Raw genomic sequence first — 21,451 nt, 5'->3', positions numbered from 1 at the left:
AATACATCTTTCTTTCTCTGGTGGTAATCTTTGTTAAAATTGTTTTTGAAGGGTTTTATGATGGAATTAACAGCTCACCAGGGACGTGTTGGTGATGTTTTGCAAATAGGCAGCCAACTTCTGTCATTTGGGAAGCTTTCAGAAGATGAAGAAAATGAAATACAAGAACAAATGAATCTTCTTAATTCACGATGGGAAAATCTCAGGGTCACAAGTATGGAAAAACAGAGCAAGTGAGTAAATATAAACTTGGGCAAACACTTTTGTAATTGGTGCAAATATTGTTGCAGGGTGTGCTATTTAGTTCAGATTTTGTTGTATTTATCTTGCTTTGCTGCAATTTCATGAATGTCAAAATTGATTGTAAGAGAATGGAAGTGGAGCACAACAGATGGACTAGAGCCACATATCTGCAAGCTGACATTTTAAAAGGCCTTATTGAGAGAAGTTTCACACTCAATACAAAAGTTATTCCCACATAAACTTTTATCTTGTTATTGCACTTTGTTAGGAAGGGAATGGGGACTTTCCATACCTTTGCTATCCCTATCTATGTGAATATACAGCCTTGGCAGTTTCAGAACTGGCAGTCAAAAGTGTAGGAAACAAGCACGACAACTTGCAATCCTAACACAGAAAGAAAAGTATGATCTGATAGGTATCAGTGGGACTTTGAGTCTCATGATTGAAATTCAGCACTTGAAGGGTATACCTTGTTCAAAAGGAATATATCCAACATAGAAGGATGGGGAATTGCATTATATGTTAAGAATATATGTGCCAATATGGAAACACCATTGAAAGAATCTGAGTAGCAACTGAAGGAAAGCAAAACAGCATACTACAGACTCCTCAGCCAGCTGGAAAGCATGGCTGATCCTTTCCTGAATAACTCTAGTAATGGGCTATTTCAAGCAGCCTAATATCTGCCTGAAGTCTAACTGCTGAAAATGAAAAAAATTAAAAATCCCACAATCAGACTCCTCTCCCCTGTGCCCCCTGGGGCAAGAACGCCATGGATTTGAAGGAAGAGTCAGAGAATCAGAGGGAATCACTGTCAAAGATGTCCCATGGATTTCTCACTGCCCCAGAAATGTTGGCACAGGATGTAGCTATACGAAGTTGTCTTGCCATTCTCCAACTCTAATATGTCCATCCCAGAAGTTCCAATCTAGCATTCTTCATAGGTAAGCCCCCTTGAGCTAAAGAGGTTCTCCCCACCAGGGGTTGATTGATTGATTCAATCAGGCTGCTACTGAAGCAAGATTCAAAACTTTTGTCAGAAGTTGACCCTCTTGAATGCCATGCCTTACTTTGCCTCTGTTGGATTGTAGCTTATCAAAGCATGGACATGCTCTGTATGGATTTTCCTTGCTCGTTCCTGCTCTTTTGTCACTTGACTGTGATTGCTGTGAACCTCCTGGTTGACTAGGACCCTTGTTCTACATGGATCATCATCTGGAACAGAACAGTGTCCAATTAATTCTTGCCTAGTCTTGCTGACAATTTAATCTCTTAGAAGGTAAAGAAAGCAACAAGGGACTCTACTACTCTGGACTTATACCTGACCAACAGCAAAGAACTGGTTGATAAGCCTTCAGATAAAATGCTCATGCCATCTTGGAGTTCACAAGAGCAAGGGATGTGAAACTGAAGCTAGTCAGATGTGTACCCTGTGCTTTAAGTGAGTGAGAGCGGTTCCAAGAGCGATAATCAAAGCCATTTCTGATTTAGTTCAGTTGGAATTTTACTTCAGAATCACACAAATCTGACAGAACCTAAGATAAAAAACAGCCTAGAACAGTGTGATGATAAGCTGCTTTAAACTATGATGAGATTAATGGCATAATTATCATTTAGAGTAGAGCTCGATTAATGGAGCTCCCATATTGCAATGAGAGTTTGTCATATATTTGTAGGTTTCTTTTTAAAAGCAACTTCATTTTTTTTTAATAGTTATGGTTCATTATGTCATTTCAACTGGGTGTACTGCTTCCTATTCCAGTTCCAAAACTATAATTTCCTGATCTCTCCTCACCTTTTGTTAAGGAAAAAGGTGTATTGTTAAAATAGTACGAGACCCATACTTACATCAGAACAAAAGATTTGACAGTATTGCCAATCAAATACACAGTGTTTAAATAATTTCAGAACTGCAAGGACTGATGAAAAATACTGCCAGTTTAAAAACGGAACAGCCATATTTATGTACTTAAAAAATAGGCATGTGTTGTGTGGATGTATTTAAAACACTATTATTAAAATAAACTTGGCCCTAGTTGTGTGTTCACAGTGTCCTCAGACAGGTCGACATTAAAATATATATGTGATGGGTATTTGGTGCGTTTTGATATCACTTGTTCTGTGCTTCCCTTGAATGTTAGGTCTCTGTAGCTGGAGTATACAGATTGATTTCTGATTCACAAGGTCACAGAGATCAGTTGGGTTTTTAAAAAAGCTTCCAGCTCACTGGTAGAAACTATTTTTAAAATGGGGTTAGCATGTTTTAATTTGCAAATAAGAATATAAAATAGTCCTGCGGGAACAGTCCAGATTTTGTTAAACATCCTGCTTCCAACAGGATGCCTCAAGGAAGCCTGCAAGCTGCGTACGAAGGTGAGTGCTCCCCTATGGTTGCCTCTTAGGCAACTGCTTGCCAGTGGTGATATTGCCTCTTAATGGGGAGGTTTCATTTAGCTCCCATGAAATTGTCTCATCACCTTGTGAAGCAAGGGTATCTATTGTTGCAAGCACATTTTTCTGGCTCTCCCAGACTACTCTGATTTCAGTAAAAAGGTAAAGGGACCCCTGACCGTTAAGTCCAGTCATGGACGACTCTGGGGTTGCGGCGCTCATCTCGCTTTATTGGCCGAGGGAGCCGGCGTACAGCTTTCGGGTCATGTGGCCAGCATGACTAAGCCGCTTCTGGCGAACCAGAGCAGCGCACGGAAACGCTGTTTACCTTCCCGCTCGAGCGGTACCTATTTATCTACTTGCACTTTGATGTGCTTTCGAACTGCTAGGTTGGCAGGAGCAGGGACCGAGCAATGGGAGCTCACCCCGTTGCGGGGATTTGAACCGCCGACCTTCTGATCAGCAAGCTCTAGGCTCTGTGGTTTAAACCATAGGGCCACCAAAAAACTTTTTTTAAAGTACACACAGAACTGCGGTGGGCATAGTAAAGGGGATGTATGTTTCCCTGACCACAGTCATTGGATAAACTGTTTTCTCTGTGTGTGCGCACACATGTGTACATGGCAGTGTGTTCTGACCACATCCACCACTGGTATGTGGCCCCACGTGGTTGGCCCTGGGTGACTGCAGTCCTGGTGCCAAAAAGAGGATTAGCCACTCCTGTTTTAAAGCAAGCCATGCTGGTGAGTGTCACCATCTTTCATGGCAGCTGTTTCTTTCTTTTGCGCTATGTAAAGAAGTACTTTTATTTGCCTCTCCTGTCAACCAATTTTATCGCACAATTTTGATGTCTAATGTTACTTTTCCCATTCCTGCCATGAAAAGTCAGCAGATTAGTGGCTCTGCCCGATCAGCTGGACTTTCATGGGGAATGGAAAATGACACTTCAGGTAGGTACAAGTGTATTTTTTATTCATAAAAACTGGTTGTTTTTTATAGTGGTTATTGTTAATGATTTATTGTGTTTAATGCTGAAAGCCACCTGATGTGAAATCAAATGTGTGTTGGTTTTCTTCAGTTTTTCTAGCTCCATAATACTCCCTGATTGGGAAATCAGAATCACACTCCATATTCCAAACAGGGCCACACTTTAGATATGTGTAAAGTCTTTGGTAATATTAGCCACCTTATTTTCAATCCCTTTACACATAAGGACAACCTACTCCTTTTTGAACTTGCCATTCTTTAAGGGAGCCTCTTGAATGTACCATTATTATATTTTGCCTTAGTGTGTTGTTTTGCTGAATTTATTGTGTTTTAATTGACTGGATTATTGTTTTGCATGGTTTGTCATCTGCTCCATTTAGTAAGAGAGAAGTGTGGGTTACAAATGTTAATAGAAATAGAGGAATAAGTAATTCCTGATACGGAATTTCTTTTATTTCTGGCACAGACTGGGTTAAAAGTTTTAATGGTGTTTATCGGTCATGACTCCCAAAATCTTTTTCTTGGTTAGTCACCAACGGTTCAGTGTATATGTGAGCTTACAAATTCTTTTGCCCTGATATACATCACTTGCTTCAAATGTCAAGTTCCCAACAGTATGAAAGGTATTGGGATAATCAGTTTTGTCCTTGAAGCAAATAAATGCTTGAGGACAATGTAATAGTATATCATTTTCCTCTCTTTGGGTAAACTATAATTATTTTGATTGAGGAAAGCATCCTATCAAAATAAAGCTACTTATGTCCAGAAGAATCAGTAAGGAAAAGCCTTGGGAAAGCAGTAAACCCTAGTAATCTGAAGAACAAAACTTGCAAGAATTGCTGGGCTTGACTGGTTCAGACATTGGGGATAAGAGATTAGCCCCCTGTGCTGGAAGAATACTTGGTTATAGAATGGAATCATAGATAGTTTGAGCTGTGGCATGTATAATACAGTCTGCCATCTTGCCCTGATGGGACAGGAGAAGAACAATCTGATAAACTGCCACCACTCAGCTCCCAGTGGTGGTCCCTCTTTCTTCTAACTGCCACCATAGCAAATTCTTACCCTGCAGAGAGGAGGGGAAAAATAAGTTGCAACTTTCAAGTAAACAGTCATATTTCAATTTTATGGTGATTTTTTTGGGGGGGGCGTGATATTGTTGCAACAATCTTAGGTAAACCATTCTGTGGGGACTCTGAACAGGGGCATAGAACTACTTTCAATAAATAAATAAATATAATCATCATGACTTGCAATGTCATGTGATGCCAGATGGTGAATCTCATGTCATTAAATGAGTTGGTCCTATCCTTAATCTTGACAGTGTTACTGGGATACAAGTATATTGACCAGAATTATTAGAAGGAAAATGTATATATGTTATTTTTAAAATATATTTTTATTCATCGATATAATAATGCACCAGAACAAAACAACAAAATATTGAACTATTGTGTTCTTACTTTTGCTCTTTACTGGTTAATCTGCTAAAGGTTTTTCACCTACTCGTTAAAGCTTCCTGCCCTCATAGATACCAATATTTTGACTCTCTTGCATAATTGGCAACAAAATAATGCATGAAGGCTTTAAAAATTGAATCTGTTTAGTAAAAGGTCTTCCAATGACAAATTAAGTTATGGATATTTTGAGAACAAAAAGGCTGGTTTAACATCGAAGCACATTGCAAAGATTTCATAATTGTCCTTAAATTAGATTTCAGTATTAGACCTTCTGTTAAGCATTAGCTAAAATAAATGTGTGAAAGGTTAGAGAAAAACTTCATACAAAAAAGTGGTGAAAAAAATCGCTTTCAAAAATCGCTTTCAACCATAATGTTCCTTGTCTCAATAAACATTGATATACCATGTTATAATTAAACCGTTGCCATATCGTAGCAAGTCTTTTTTGTATGTGATTGAAATCCATTTGCTTCTGGGCTGAGAGACTGGAAGCTGATTACTAAAGTAAATAGCAACATTTCACCACAGTTTGATATAATATGACACAGAATGAAACGGTATATTTGAAATACTGGGTCTATAAATATATGGACTTTTCCTTAGCTATCTCAGAGGCTATCAAAAACACATTATTCAGAGTTGCCTAAGAGCCCAGAAAAAACTGTGAATTGGCCAGTCATTCTAAATCTCTCAAATGGTCTTAACAAATAACTTGTGGGGTGGGGGTGGGGTGCGGGGTTGTGAAAAAAGATAAATGATAAATATTAACACTAGTTTAACATGATAAGAGTTGTCCTCTTTATTTTTGTAGTGTAGTTGAGGCACACTGGTGGTCGGAAACTAAAAACAAAGGACTTAGAATGACTTGATAAAGCACTTGAGTCAGTCACAGAGTGTGGCTGGTGAGGGAAGACGTGGCTTTCTAAGAATCCCAAGGGCCAAACAGAGAGCCTTAAAGGGCCGCATTTGGTGTCCCCATGCCTGAGGTATCCCATCCCTTGCTTAGATAAACAAATATGAATTGACAAAGGACTTCTCTGTCCACTTCTTAGTTTCATCCCATGGTATGTATTATTCACCATATAATTCAATAATAAAGCATTCCAGAATTGACAGCCCCCTATAAGTCTTCACAATTGTTTGGGAAGGTTACTTCCCTTCTCCCCCCCCCCCCAAAAAAAAACAAACCAACAACCTCTCCTGGCTGTTAAAGATTCAAAATGTTGGGTTGTTTTGTAGGACAGGGAAGAGGTGAAAGAAGAAAAAGAGCCACCACTGTTTGTATTCTTACTCTGTCTTGCTGCTATCCCATTAATACTGATGCAAAAAAATGCACTGGGATATTTAGGGAATGGTAGAGACATACTAGTCTCACACAATGCAGTTGTAGTTGTTTGTGTTGCAGCAGTTATAGCAGGGACTTGGATCTCTATCTGGATTTGACCCTTTCTCAGAAGTCAAAATATTTGCTTCTTTGACATTATTATATAGGGAAATCAGTTAATACAGTGTAATTATACCAGTCCTAAAAGTATTCAACATTTAAGTGAATATGGTTTTGGTCATTTCGCTTGACATGTTCTAATTAAAGCTAAGGAGATTCTGTGGATCATGACCATAATCTGAAAATTCCCCAAAGGCAAGCAAAGTGTTGTTTTTCTAATATGTAAAGTGACTAGTATTCTGAGGCATAATTATTTTTCATTGACATTTCCAGTGAGAAGGATTTTGCCCTATCAATAGTCCAGTTGTTGATTTTTGTGAGCCTTCAAACTGGTTATTGAATAATGAGTATAACACTTTGTGGGGGAGGAAGGGAAAGGAGAATGTGAGCCGCTTTGAGACTCCTTTGGGTAGTGATAAAGCGGGATATCAAATCCAAACTCTTCTTCTTCTTCTTCATTTCACTGTAGTTAAAATATTACTAGAAATCTCTGTGTTTTAACATGCTGTATCATCAATCTACTGTAATATGAATGGTTCTTAAGGAAAAATAATTTTGATTACCACTGATTACCATTAAATACATATCTGCTTCAAGGAAATTCTATTTTATTTGATGTTACCATCTTTTTAACTTTCATGCTGCATAACTTTATAACTTTTATGCTGCATCTAGATGACATTGTAAACATGTTTGGATGGCCATCTGTCATGGATGCTTTATCTGGGATTCCTGCATTGCAGGGGATTGGACTAGATGACACTTGGGGTCCCTTCCAACTCTACAATTCTATGATTCTAAATAATTATACTCCAGTGTTTTCTCACAACCTGTTCTAGATCTGTTTTGTGGCCCACGTTAAAAAGAAAATTTAATGGAATTTTGGTGCTAGTATGGATATGTCAAGTGCTATTGAGACATATTAGGGATTCTATTAATTACATATTTTCTTTGCAGGTTCTGCCCTTTAGTTTCTGCCCTTTAATGGCATGTCCTTTAGTGGCAGCAGGACTGCCTGTTAATTACCACTTCAATAGTATCTCTTAGTCGCCTTTTAAGGACAATTTCCATTCTTGTGGAGGTATATATTTCTTTTGGACCATTACTGAGTGTCCAATTAATGAGGTCGCCTGGGTGGTCCCACACAACTCAAACAATAAAATAATTCAACCATCAAAACTTAGAACAGAAACTATAACAATAAGGAACAATAAGCAATGTTTTCCATTAGTAATGCCACTGCTGCACACAGCAGTAAGCAATAAAAGAGAAGAATTGCAAGCAGGAAGCAATTAACATTGGAAGGAACCTTTGCTGAATGGAACATTTCATAAATAGAATAGAATTGTGGTGGAGAACCTGCAGCCCAAAGGCTGTATACAGCTCCCAGCCTAATTTACCAAGGGTCGTCAGGAATGCTAGCTTCAGCACACCCAATGACCTCTGCAAGTTTCCTTTTTTGGGGGTGGGAGGGGGATAAATATGTTGGTTACCTTTCCACACTACCTGGTCAATGTTCAGATGGCAGCAATGGCCATAATGCACATGCAGAAGAACCTTGGCCATGGAGAATTCATATATGTTATGTGATAAGTAAAACTTCCATTTAAATTTATTGAGGGGAAGTATTTATATATATTTGCAGATTTATAAACCTATCCACAGCCACAAGCTATCAGAGCAGTGTAGAATAAGATAAAATTAAGCCTTTGCACCCTGAATGCTTCTCAGGTATTTTCATTTTTTCCTTGTTAGAGTTTAAATCATTGAGATTTACAATTTTGGAGTTTAATACATGTTTTACATTTTCAATATTATGTATTTTATATTGCTGCAAGCCACTTTGAAAACAAATGGTGAAATGCTGGATATAATAAATGAATAAAGAAATGTGAATGTGTTGAAATACAAAAGAAAGCAGTTTCTTAGCAGTTTCTTATAAATGACTAAGGCCCAGGGGCCGGATCCGGCCCAATCACCTTCTAAATCCAGCCCATGGACAGTCCAGGAATCAGTGTGTTTTAACATGAGTAGAATGTGCCCTTTTATTTAAAATGCATCTCTGGGTTATTTGTGGGGCATAGGAATTCGTTCATTTTTTCTTCTTCAAAATATAGTCCATCCCCCCCACAAGGTCCGAGGGAAAGTGGACCGGCCCCCTGCTGAAAAAGTTTGCTGACCCCTGGACTATAGCATGGAAGCAACCACACCCTGTTCCTTTATTTGTGAACGCCTCATCAAAAGTTTATTTTTTAAAAAAAGTTTATTGGTATGGCTAACATGAGGCTATGGTAAACAATGAATTGTGGCCTATAATAAACAACGGACAGATGTATCATATGTTACATCTGCTTGACTTTAACTCGCTGTGCTTTTAAAAACATATTTTCCCAGTTTGCACCGCGTTCTGATGGATTTACAAAATCAGCAGCTAAGCCAACTCTCTGAATGGTTAGCTAAAACAGAAGAAAGAACAAAAAGGATAGAGTCAGAGCCCTTGGGACCTGATTTGGAGGACTTAAAGCGGCAGGTAGAAGAGCATAAGGTAAGCAAAGTCAACAAATTTATTGAGTCCATTTGTTTCTAGGGGATATGTAAATTAAATATATATATTTGAGAAAATGCCAACATAGTATTCTTGGGAAATTGAAACATTTAATAAAAGCAAATCTAGATTGAAACTGAACAAAACCTTCAGAACATGACACAGAAATTCTGGATTTTCTATTAATAAGTCCAGGATTCTCATCATTTTCTTCTTTCTTTCACACAGCCATTATTCACAGAATAAAAAGTGGGCTGGGGTGCTAAGGGAAAAGGGAATTTCAATATACTATTTACTGGAAAACACAATAATAACATTTCAGATTTTATTATTCCCCTGGTTTCTTTTGCTATCTTGTACTTTCCTTCTAGAGTCCTCCAGTTGCAAATCGACACTATTAGTTATTATAATTGGGATTTCTAATCTCATTAGCAGTGCTGGGACTCTGAGCATGCAGCCCCCGAGCACTGTAAAGTATTCTAACTGAGTGCCTGCCTTTGTATTGGAAAAGATGTGGAATGTTTTTGAAAAATGAATTTAATTATAAAAACAAGCTAGCACATAGTGAACAAAAGACTTTAGTACAACTGTCTTTTTTGTTGTTAGCTTCTGCTATACATAAAGACTGCAAGCCTAAGCCTATATCCAATTTGAGTGAATGGGTTTACTTTGGTTGACAACTTGATTCCTCCTATAAATAAAATACATAAACCATTATAAATGAATGCAACTTTTCATGACTAATTAAAATAGAATGACAATTAATATACTATTATTATTCATAAATAGGCTGGGAAGTGTTTGACTGAACATCACACTCACTATAGCAGTACATAAAAATTAGTTTCCCCACATACATATACCTATTTATTGCTGTACATATTGATCGTAGCAAAGCAATCTGAAAGGGTCATAACATTTTATGCACATTTAAGTTCCAGGTGTGCCATACAGATCACAGTGATACCCTTCCTCTGTTCTTCCACTGACTGGATTCAGGAGTTCTCCAAGGCAGGGGCAAAGAAACATTTTGGTTTCATGAACCAGATCCTCCTCCTCCTCCTCCTCCTCCTCCTCCTCCTCTTCTTCTTCTTCTTCTTCTTCACCTCCTCCCCTTTCTCATTTCACTGTAAGGTCACAGCACTGGTTAAAGTAATTAAAACACAATGTTAAGAACAGTTTAAAACTACTTACAACCACAGAAATAAGGTAATTCCTATACATCTCATGTGTCAAAAAGCTAGGGCAAAGAAGCACGTGTTTAGCTTTTGCCAAAAATTATATAATCAAGATGACAGACACAAATTGTACCTGAATGATACAGCAAGGTTTCTCCTGTGCATCTAACCTATTCTGCATCCATACGTTCCAATATCAGTGTGGAAATGCCATTCACTTATAGCTGTTGAGACAGGGTACTAGCTCGATGGGAAGAGTTTGGATTCCTGGATTAGTGGATCCATGGTGTTTTTGTAGGTAGAGAGGTCAGCAACAATGTCTGCTTCTCTTTAGGTCTGTTATCTAATACCATCACCATAATTATTTTCCTTCACTTCTCTCTGATGTGTTTTATAACCTTTTATTTCCTTCCCGAAAAGGATGATTAATTCTTTTGTCCTTGAAGGTAAATGCTGCATTAATGGTTACTTTTTTGTCTGCATTATTTGCCTCATCTGTCAAATTTAACACTTGGCTCAGCTCCTAATGTTTCATTTTCTTTTTCTTAACCCAGATAGAGGAAACAGACCTTAAAATAGTGATCACTCACTTAAATAAACTAGAATCAATCAGATGGTTCATTCTTAAGGCCAGGGCTTCTACGTTAATCTTAACATTCTTCTAGTACAGAAGGAAGCATCTTCTGGAGCCTATGAGCTGACCAGAATGTCTAGATATCTAAAAAGTACTTCCTGGAAGATACAGAGATCAATGAGACTTCCAAAATCCCTTTGACCTTCTATATGAGTAGTTCCCCTCCTGTAACTATATTTGAGTTCTTGTCAGAAGGTGGTAGTCTTGGCTTGCCCTCAAAGGCATGTCCTCTGAAGTAAAAGGTAAAGGGACCCCTGACCATTAGGTCCAGTCGTGGCCGACTCTGGGGTTGTGGTCCTTATCTAGCTTTATTGGCCAAGGGTACAGCTTCCAGGTCATGTGGCCAGCATGACTAAGCCGCTTCTGGTGAACGAGAGCAGCGCACGGAAATGCTGTTTACCTTCCTGCTGGAGCGGTACCTATTTATCTACTTGCACTTTGACGTGCTTTCGGACTGCTAGGTTGGCAGGAGCAGGGACCGAACAACGGGAGCTCACACTGTCGCTGGGATTCAAACTGCTGACCTTCTGATTGGCAAGTCCTAGGCTCTGTGGTTTAACCCACAGCGCTACCCGCGTCCCTAAGTCCTCTGGAGTACTGGTACCTAAATCTTAAATTTTCCAACCAACAATGATGTTTCTCCCACTAGGTTGGGATGCAAAAAAAGTTACCAAAAGCATAACAAAAGGGATTACTTTGAATGCTATCCCTAGTACAAGGTGTGCCACTTAACATTAGCAGTAAGTACCACTGACATTATGGCAGACAATTAAAACGCCATTGACATGGAAACACTGTATTCACTCTGACCAAGCGCTGTTAACCTCAGTGTGTTTTCCTTAACTGTCCAATAGAGAGCTAAGGTACATTATGCACCAAGCTCTTCCCCTTTATAGCATAGTTAATCTACATTTATAGTGCAAAGATGAACTCAAGAGATGAACTTTCATTCATGGACAGTAGCATAATTGGTGAGGATTGAGCACTATTTCTATTCCCTTCTTCTCAAGTCCCCTGCTCAAACACAAAAATAGCCCTTGCTGTGAGGCAGGCAGCTGTGATTGGAGGCACTTCCAGGCCCCATCTAAGCATCTTTCCTCACCAGGGACTGGAAGAATTGCTACCAGTCCCAGCATTCATGGCAGAAAATAAATGTTCCATGAGGTGAAGAGTAGAATATAGAAATACTAACTCAAATAAATAAACTGTAAACTCTATCTCCAAGTCATAACTTTTGGTGTTTATGTGAAAATTTGCAGCAGGTTGAAACGTGAGTCAGCTAGAAACTGTTGATTTTCAAACTCAGTCTGATTAACATATTAAACATGTAAACAAATCAATTTTGGTTCAGGGCTTATGATTACAGGATACTGAATTGTGTGATCTGTATATATGTTATTGCAAACCAGCTTAAGTGTCACGAGATTAAGTTATTCTTTCTTTCTGGTGAAGGATGGTGACACTGCCATTATTTCCTTGGCATAAGTCATTTCTTAGACAGTATCAAATATGGTACATGATATTACAAAACAATATATGTTGACAGTGTTCTCTTGAATACATCAAGCTACCATAATCTTGCATCCCATCCAACATACTGGTTTCCTCTGTATATGCTGAATTTTGCAAGAATGAATTCTGTTGTAAATTCCACTCTCCTCTCCCAGCAGGAGCGCTGATGGAGATTGGACAAAAATAGAGTTTGGAAAGTTACCTTAGAGCAGTCTTGCTTTTTCTTATATCCTTTGGATTCTTTTGTTGCATTTCACAATTTAATTTTTAATTTGTTGTGAAAAACCATTCTATCCCCTAGAGAGGAAGTGAAGAGCTACTGTAGGAAAGAGACCAATTTTCTTGGTCCTGGTACACTTTATTATTTAATTATGCATTTATTTACCATTTGGGGGCTGTGATTCTTTGATTTAAAGCCCAGATTAAAGAAATGAAATTAATTATAATACCTAAAGCACTGATTATATTCCCTTTCCCCAAAGCCTTCAAAAACCTGTGATAGGTCCCAGGACTTTTAGGTTGATTCACACCGTGCCCCCCTGCCTGCAATTGGATAAAAGAGCTGAGCAATGGTTAGGCAAACTTCTACATCTCAGCTGATGAAAAGCATCAAAGGAAGCGCCTCAGAAGTAAATACAGTATAACCATTTAATACCAGACTCATGAGTGCTAATAAAAAGCATTCCCACCAGAAAAAGAATAAAGTCCACACACTCTGTTTAAGGGAAACATTATTATTGCCCTTTGAAACAGGCAGCTAGAACCTCTTTATAGCCATACCACATGGATATATATTCACTAAGCACTACAGTAATTGTAATGTTTGTAGTATAATGCTGCGCGTGTTTACTCAAAGGTGTCAGGGACTGGCAGGACACAGATGAGTGTGGGCAGAGGGAAGTGGGGCTGGAGAGGGGGGTTGGTGAATTGTGGAGAACTGTACTAGGTAGGAAGCAAGAAGCAGAGGCAGCTTCAGAGCTTGGGAGGTGGAGCACAGGATCAGTCAGAAGAAGAGGAGGAAGAGGCAGGTCATGCAAGTGTAGGGCTGGGTGCATCCCCACCCACTCCTGTACCACTGTCACCAGAACCAGGAGGGGATTGAAGAGGGATGAGCAGAGGAAGCTTTCCACATAGGTATTGTCTCTGGCTACATGCATGCAGCCCATTGAGGGAAGGTACATAAACTTGTGGAAGGGGACTTGTCTCCTGTTGCTGCAACTGCTCCATAGAGCGCAGACCTGGGAATGGCTGCTTAGATGCTGAACTGGTGTGTGTGGGTATTCCGAGCCATAGAAGTGACTGTAAGTGCCAGCTTTGACAATAAAGAGTTAACGTGTGCATTCCTTTGGCTGGGGAGTGCCCTTGACAAAAGATGGGTCCTATTGAGTTAATTGGGGCTTACTCCCCGGTAAGTGTGTAAAGGATTACAATTATACTGCCTAGGAAAAATATTTAGGATTGCATATCTTGAAGGTTTGTGAAAATGAGGAAGATATTGGGTGGTACCCAACATTTCTGGATCTTTCCGGTCTCCTCCCCTGTGCAGTCTCCCTCCCCGCATTCTCAAAATCAGAGGAAACCCTCTGGAAAAGATGCAGGGGCAAGAGGAAATAGAAGTGCTATGTCACTGTAAAGGCATAATTTTCTGCTAGTTCTGTTCACAATATTGTCGGCGGCATCCCCCCCATCCCCCACTTCTAGTCTGCTTACTTCATCAAAGTATGTAATAACACATAAGTGATTTGTGTGTGTGGTTTTCTCCTCCCTTTTTGTCTTAGGCCATTCAAGAAGCCTTGGAGCAGGAACAAGTCAAGGTTAATTCCCTCACACATATGGTTGTTGTAGTAGATGAAGCTAGTGGAGACAAAGCTACGGCTGCATTAGAACAACAACTTCAGGTAATTATTAAAGTGGTATGTTTGTGACAAATAGCATCACACATTCTACAGGAAACAATTCTGTTGTGATAAGAACTTGTCATAAATTAAAGGAATTAATTATTACCGTTTTTTTCTTACATCATGAACTTGAGTGTTTATAAAAATCTTCATCTTTTTAAGTGTATATAGCATGTTGACTGAGTAACTATTACTTTCCTTTCCCATCTATGCCTTGGACATATTGAAGACATTTCTCTCTGTATGACAGCCTGAAGGGTGAAGTGCTAATATAAGAAGGAGGAATTGATCACACTAGAAATGCTAATGTTCCAGGAAGAACTCTTAACCCAGTAAAGTGTCTTGAACACACTCATCCCCTCCCTCACACACAGGGTGGAAGTATCAAGCTGTTCATGCCACCTTATTTGAACACATTATACACCTGGATATCCAGTTTCTTCCTGAAATTAATGCAGGCCTTGTGGTAGTGGTTCACATGTTTGGCCATCAGTTTGAGTCCTATCACCACTGGAGTCCCTAAAACCACTAGTTCTGCCACTAGTGATTACTGAGTCTGTCACTGATGCATCTATGGCAGGGAGGAGGGACTAGTGAAGAAAAACAGCAGAAACCCCTGGCATCTTTCCAGCTTCTTGCTGGTCCAGCAGAATTTTAGAAAGTCTATTCACTGCTTTGTCCACCAACATTGTGACATCCTCATCTCCACCACTGCTTCAACCCACCTCCCACTCAGCATCAGGTTCATCCTGCTGTTTGTTCTTGCTCCTCCACAGTGCTCAGGCAATGCAGCCACCCTTTTCCAATAGGCAGTGCTGAGGTGGACTTTGTGATCCCACAAAGGGGTCAAAAATACCTGGATTTGTCATTGAAAGAATTGGGAAGGGGGAGGCTTTATTGGATGGCCAGATACCTTTTGCATGTGTTTTAAAATAATTCTCATTGTTCATTGGCTTAATTCCTCCGTGTGGTGAAGGGAGAGGTGTGGACCCAATACTCATACTCTGTTTTCCTTAAAGGAATTCTTGAACAGGCTCTTAACTGCAGTTGTGTGGCTAGGCATTGCAAGTAACCACAGGGAAATTACCCAGAGGTTTGGAATCTTTTGCCATTTGTATGTGAATGATACAAGAGCAGTTGGTGGGACAGCATTGCTTTCCAGTGTTGAGTGTTGCTGCCGGTAACTGAAAGGAGGAGGGGCAAAGCTCAGTGTGCTGCTGACTGGGGACCAGGAAAGCTAGAGGACTGTATCATCTTTCCTGTCCAATAACTCTTTCTGAGGTGCGTTTTGTGTGAATCAGAGTATTGGCACCCACCTTTGAAATACAACGCTGAAAGAATAACCTTTCGGGGGGGGGTGTTGTTTTTTTGGATATATTAAAACATTTTTTGCCAGGCCTTTGGCTTGATTTCTGAATATTATCTGGCTTTAGCTTACTTTAGTTTTTAGTCTTGTTTTGAAGATTGCTTTCACAGTTCGTTATTGACTGTTGTGCTATTTTTTTATATTAAAAACCAATCACACCAAAAAATAAATAAATGTATGGCTAAAACTGTAGTGTAGTTTCAGGACCAGGGAGGTGAGTATAAATACCTTTGCTAGTGAGTAAATATTTTTCCTGCATGTGTATGTTTGTGGCATAAATTTCCCTCCAAAATCTTACCTGTGCAAGTATTAACTTTTCTTTATTCGCTAGCTTCATTTCTCCTATCTATTGATGCTCCTCCACCATTGTGGTTGTCTTTTTCTTATGTTATTACTGGGTTGTCTTCTTTGTGAGACAGTCATATGGGTAATGCCTGTAGAGTAGGAATCAATGAATAGAATGGTGCATTCAGCTAGATTTTACAACATGACAGCATCACTAATAACCAATGAAACCAAGTCAGTTTTGGAGCAGTGTTTCTTGGATCAGTCAAATAATGATCTCAATGACTTTGGAACTCTGGTGACCACAATTATTGGTTATGACGTGCCATGATGTCAGATTTGGCTATGTGCTGAGATCACTGAAGGCAAATGAGGCCAGTTTAGGAAGAAATGCTCTCACCCTAAAGAAACATTTTCCACTGCTTTTGAAGAAATACTATTTAACAAAATTTATATACTGCTTGATTATAATAAAACCTCTTTGAAATTTACAAGAAATATAATAAAAAGTGAAAAGCAAGCAATTTATAACATTTAAAGCATAATTAGAATTAACAGTAAACTAAAAAGTGCTAAAAACACACCAACATATATGTGCCTGAATAGGCTTACCTAAACAAAAATGTTTGAAGCAGGCTCTTAGAAAGAGTACATCGAAGGCACCTGCTTCATGTCAAAATTACTTAAGGGGAAATTTCATTATTATTTGATGTTGCCAAATATTACCTCAAAAGCCCCTAATATTTAATTGTTCTGCTACTCAGTTGTAATTCTTACCAATGTTGTTATTCGATCAGTCTGATTGTTTCAATACTTTGCATCTTGTCAAACAGTTGATATGTGATTCTCGGAGCAGTGTAATTCTTGCTTCTCTTTGAAGTCATGCTAATTTTCAAGTAGACTTTGTCATCTTGTTTTGATTTGGTGTAGCATGTGAAGCTTCTTCCAGCATGCAAATTGGGCAGTATTGTATCAAAGGAAGTGGCAAGTCTGAGTGTCCTTTAATCGTTTTGCTTGGTGCTGGCTTCTAATTTAAAGGAACACAGTTCTAAAGAGAGATCACAGACCTTGTGTGGAGCTCTTACTGCAAGTGCTAACAAATAATACTTTTTTTAATATATTAAGTGAAGTTGACTCAAGTATATATATATGTGGGTGTGGGTTGGTATATGCACTCTCATGCACACACCTTTTTCAGAGGAGTGTGCAATATATAGACATAAATTGTCATAGTATTAAAGTAAGGGCAAATAAATGAATTCCAATGGACAGTAGTAAGGAAACATGAAGCATAGCATGCCACTGTAGTATATCAGGGAAGCATGCAAAGCAGGTATATCACTAGAATTTTTTTAAAACTCGATGTAGAGTCAAGGGATTCCACACCTCCTCCTTCTCCTCCTGCCCTCACCTCTGCTGCTTCACTGTCTCCCAGGACCAGAAGCAGATTGAAGTGGGAGGAGCAGAAGGTTACACTAAGGCGGAATCTTTGCCTGCTTGTGTGCAGCTCGGATAGAGGAGATACATAAGCTGAGGTTGGGGGTGTGCCTCTCTGCTGCGGCAACTGCCTCATCGGGTTAAGAACTTTGCCCCAGGATGAGAACGGAAATTGTGCGCTGGCGGCGCAGCGGCAATGGGAGGCCCCATTAGCGAAAGCGCGCCTCAGGTTAAGAACAGTTTCGGGTTAAGAACGGACCTCCAGCACGAAATAAGTTTTTAACCCGAGGTACCACTGTATATGAAATTACCTGTTCCAAAGCATTCAGTTTGGGAATTGTGTAATGTGAGATGATAGTTTGCCAGAGGTGCAAGATTTCATGGCCCAGGCAAATGTGCACGTAATTGCCTGCCATCAAAGGATGACTATGCATCTGTCTTTAAACTAGGGGAAAAGCTTCCAAGTGGTCAGAAGGGTGAAGCTAAAGGCTTCCGACAACTGCTGTCTGGTGGAAAGCCACATTCCATTCCTTTCAATAAATCACTGTCCTTGTTCCAGGAATACTGGGATTCCTGTTCAGCTGCAGAGAATAGGAAAGCAGTCATAGCAGTGCCCTTGTTCTTATCTGGTGCTGCCATGCATTGCCAGAGTGGGCAGGCTGGCAGCCATATCATGTGGCTGTGTAGCCTTATCCTGGCCATAGCATATTTTAAAATCAACAGCTGCTACAAGTAATTACAATGTCATAGACTGGTTGGATGCAGACAAATGGTGGGCAGTACCAGCTGGAGAACCCCCAAGGGAAGAAGACTCGGAGTTCCAGGATTGGTGGTAGGGTGATGAATGGTCAGAGGGAGAAGACTGAGGAGGAGGAGGTTTTGGAAGCTGAAGAGGTAACAGGGTGTGGCAGAGGAAAATTCAGAATCGGAGGGAGGCCAAGAGGCAGAGAGGAGACTTAGGCAGCTGAGGGAAGGCAGGGAGCTTTAGTCTCTGCAACTGCCTCATGGGGCAAGACTTGCTGAAGAAGAATTGCTGGCACTCCTGAGCAGATCATGTTTCTTCCAATAAACAGTTCACTTACCCAGTATGATTTATTGCTGGCTTTTGACATACAAGCTTCTGCCCACATGTTTAGGCTCCCTGTGTAATCCAAAACATCAACGTCTTCATAATAGTCTATCTAATTATAAATGCCTCTGCTATAAGAAATACAAACTCTGTTGTACACTTCTTAATTTGAAGGTCTCAGTGGGTTATTTCATATTTTGAAATTTGCTAAGATTAGAAAAAAGAGAATGAACTAATCTAGATGCAATTAGCTGGTAAGCAGTTACTAGTTATATTTTTACATGTGTTTTTCAACATTACAGTGTTTAGAAGCATTGTACGCTTATGCACAATGTTTCATACACTTCATAGAGTACTAGCCATACTTTTAATATTAACATGGCTGATCTTTTTAATTTTATAATTTTATTATTGCAATTCAGTAATGTGCTTCATCAAACAAGAATGGTAATGACTTCAAGGCCGTATATTTTATGGACTTATAGGGACCCTTAGAATGTTACTGAAAAAGTTACAGCTTATTTTCTCAAATGTATTCAGCGCCAGGTGAAATGGTTGAGCTTAAAGCAATACTATAGCATATAGTAATGTTCTACCTTTTCTTTTTAGCATTTAGGAGACCGCTGGGCTACAATTTGCAGATGGACAGAGGATCGCTGGTTTCTACTCCAAGATGTCCTTCGAAAATGGCTGCAATTTACTGAAGAACAGGTGAGCAATGTTAGCAGTACCAATTTGTTCATAGTCAACCCATCCATGAGGCAAGGTGAGGCCTCCAAGGAATGCTTTGCCTGTTGTTGTTGCTGCTGCTGCTGCTGCTGCTGCCACAGTGGCAGTGGCAGCTGTGGTGCATTCCTTGGAGGCTGGATCTGCTGGCTGCCTCCTGGCATCCCCAGCAATGCCATCTCTACAGTAGCCTCTTGGCTAATATGAGGAACTGTTGGTCTCTTCCCACCCTTGTTCCAGAGGCAGGCCTTCACTCACTCCTTCTTCCCTGGCAGGGAGGACACCATTTTGTGGCTTGTCTTAGGTGCCAAAATGTTTTGGGCCGGCCCTGCATTTGTTGCTTACTTGCTTAATAATAATAATAATACTTTGTTTAACAGTACTTTGTGTATGGTCTTACTAAAGGATTTTCTTTTTCTTCTTAAGGGTCTTTTCGATGCATGGCTTTCTGAGAAGGAAGATGCTCTCAACAATATCCATACCACTGATTTCAAAGATCAGAAAGAAATGTTGGAAAATCTACAAAAGTTGGCTGTAGGGTTTTTACATTGTTTTATCTCTCTGTGTTTGTTTATGTGTTTCAAATGTTTATATTCCATCTTTCAGAATAGTCTTGAAGGCATCTCACAACTTACTTACTTCATTCATATATATATATATATATATATATATGCAGGTTTTGGTGTCTTCGGGTGTCTTCCCGTGTAAGAGTTGGGGTGTCTAGGCGACGTTTCGACGAGGTCTCACTCGTCATCTTCAGGCTGGTGCTTTCGGCTTCTTGTTACTAGAACAGAGCTTCTTGTTACTAGAACAGGCTCTGTTCTAGTAACAAGAAGCCAAAAGCACCAGCCTGAAGATGACGAGTGAGACCTCGTCGAAACGTCGCCTAGACACCCCAACTCTTACACGGGAAGACACCCGAAGACACCAAAACCTGCATTCCTGTACCCGTGAAAATCTACGAAAGCATATATATATATATATATATATATATATATATATATATATATATATATATGCCATAGTAAAACAATAAAGTATTTTGAAAAGAATATAGGAAAAATAATTTCTAGGAAACAGGTTTTTATCTGTTGCCTAATAACCATCAAGGTAGGTGCCAGTCAAATATGTAACCAAAGGAGTCCCACAAATGAGGACCCATAACTGAGAAAGCCCTATTCCTGATGGCTGTCCACCACTAGGGATGTCAGAGTATTCTGACAAAAACAGAAAAGAAAAAAGGATATGGCTGTAGTTCACATGTTCATCTGTGGTCAGGAACAAACATCAGTCAAGTGACTATGACTGGATTTTGTTTACATCATTAAGTTTTTTAATAGCTGCAAAAACAATGTATTTAACTTTTCCACATTGTTTTGATGTTTCCTTTAACACTGAAATGAACCTAATTTATGTAAATAGTTACATTATTTATATAACTTGATAGACCTGCCAGTGACTTTTACAGATTAGTATATATTCCTAGCCAAACAATTCTGCCCTTGCTACTGTAGGATCAATATAAAAGGAGTGCTATACAGTATTAGCCAAGCAGAAATGAAAAACCAATTCAAACCTGGAAAGCCCAACATTCAGCAAATGTTGGTAAATGGCCAAGAACATGTCTGGAGGTACAATTTGCTGCCTTTAAAAAGACAGCTTGAATCTCACACCCAGCTCTCTGTTTTCCTATTGGTGCCAAAATAACTGCTGAGGTTCATGCCACACAGACACATTGAGGGGTGGCAGTAGGACGCATTTTTTCGGTTACATAACAGTGTTACAGTTATTGTAGCCTTGCCTCATGTTGTGGATATACGAAAGAAAAAAGTCACTGTGGCCTTCAATATAATAAAAATAAATTAGAAATTATTACAGTAAGTTTGGTCCCATAATCAGACCTTAAAATGTCAGTTTTGTTGTGAAAAAGCGGAAAGGTTATATATTTTAAAGATCTTGCCATTTGATTGTTCAAACTAATTAACAGGTACCTGACAGCTGGTTTAAAATTGCTTCTAAACGTCCCTGCTGACTCACACGGTGACTACAAATTTAATGTTCATTAAAATATGTCACAATTGGAGATCAAAAATTGTGACCATCTGTCAGCATAACCTTAAGCATACATTGTTCTTGATAAACTGTGCCTAACCCTATGACCTGAGTAAATTTCCATAGGCTAAAATATAACACATATCTATATCAATCCTCAACACAAGTCCCATAATACTGAAAAGGGCAAATACTGGCAGAACAATTTGAAAAAGCAAATCCTT

The 21,451-nt window shown here is 39.3% G+C and overlaps 1 protein-coding gene across 10 annotated transcripts in view; it reads left to right on the top strand.

Annotated features, from left to right (window-relative positions):
- DMD (dystrophin) overlaps positions 1-21,451 on the top strand; it is a 1,036,503-nt gene that overhangs the window by 387,839 nt on the left and 627,213 nt on the right. For all 10 annotated transcript variants that reach the window (XM_081197764.1, XM_081197771.1, XM_081197761.1 and 7 more), the window contains 5 exons: positions 52-233; positions 8,920-9,070; positions 14,173-14,292; positions 19,059-19,160; positions 19,602-19,709. In XM_081197764.1, coding sequence (XP_081053890.1) covers positions 52-233; positions 8,920-9,070; positions 14,173-14,292; positions 19,059-19,160; positions 19,602-19,709 — 663 coding nt within the window. The remainder of the gene's footprint in view (positions 1-51; positions 234-8,919; positions 9,071-14,172; positions 14,293-19,058; positions 19,161-19,601; positions 19,710-21,451) is intronic.

This window comes from Podarcis bocagei (genome assembly GCF_964188305.1).
Source record: "Podarcis bocagei genome assembly, chromosome: 6".
Taxonomy (NCBI): domain Eukaryota; kingdom Metazoa; phylum Chordata; class Lepidosauria; order Squamata; family Lacertidae; genus Podarcis; species Podarcis bocagei.
The sequence above is the reverse complement of the archived record's forward strand: the minus strand, read 5'-3'. Positions and strand labels throughout refer to the sequence as shown.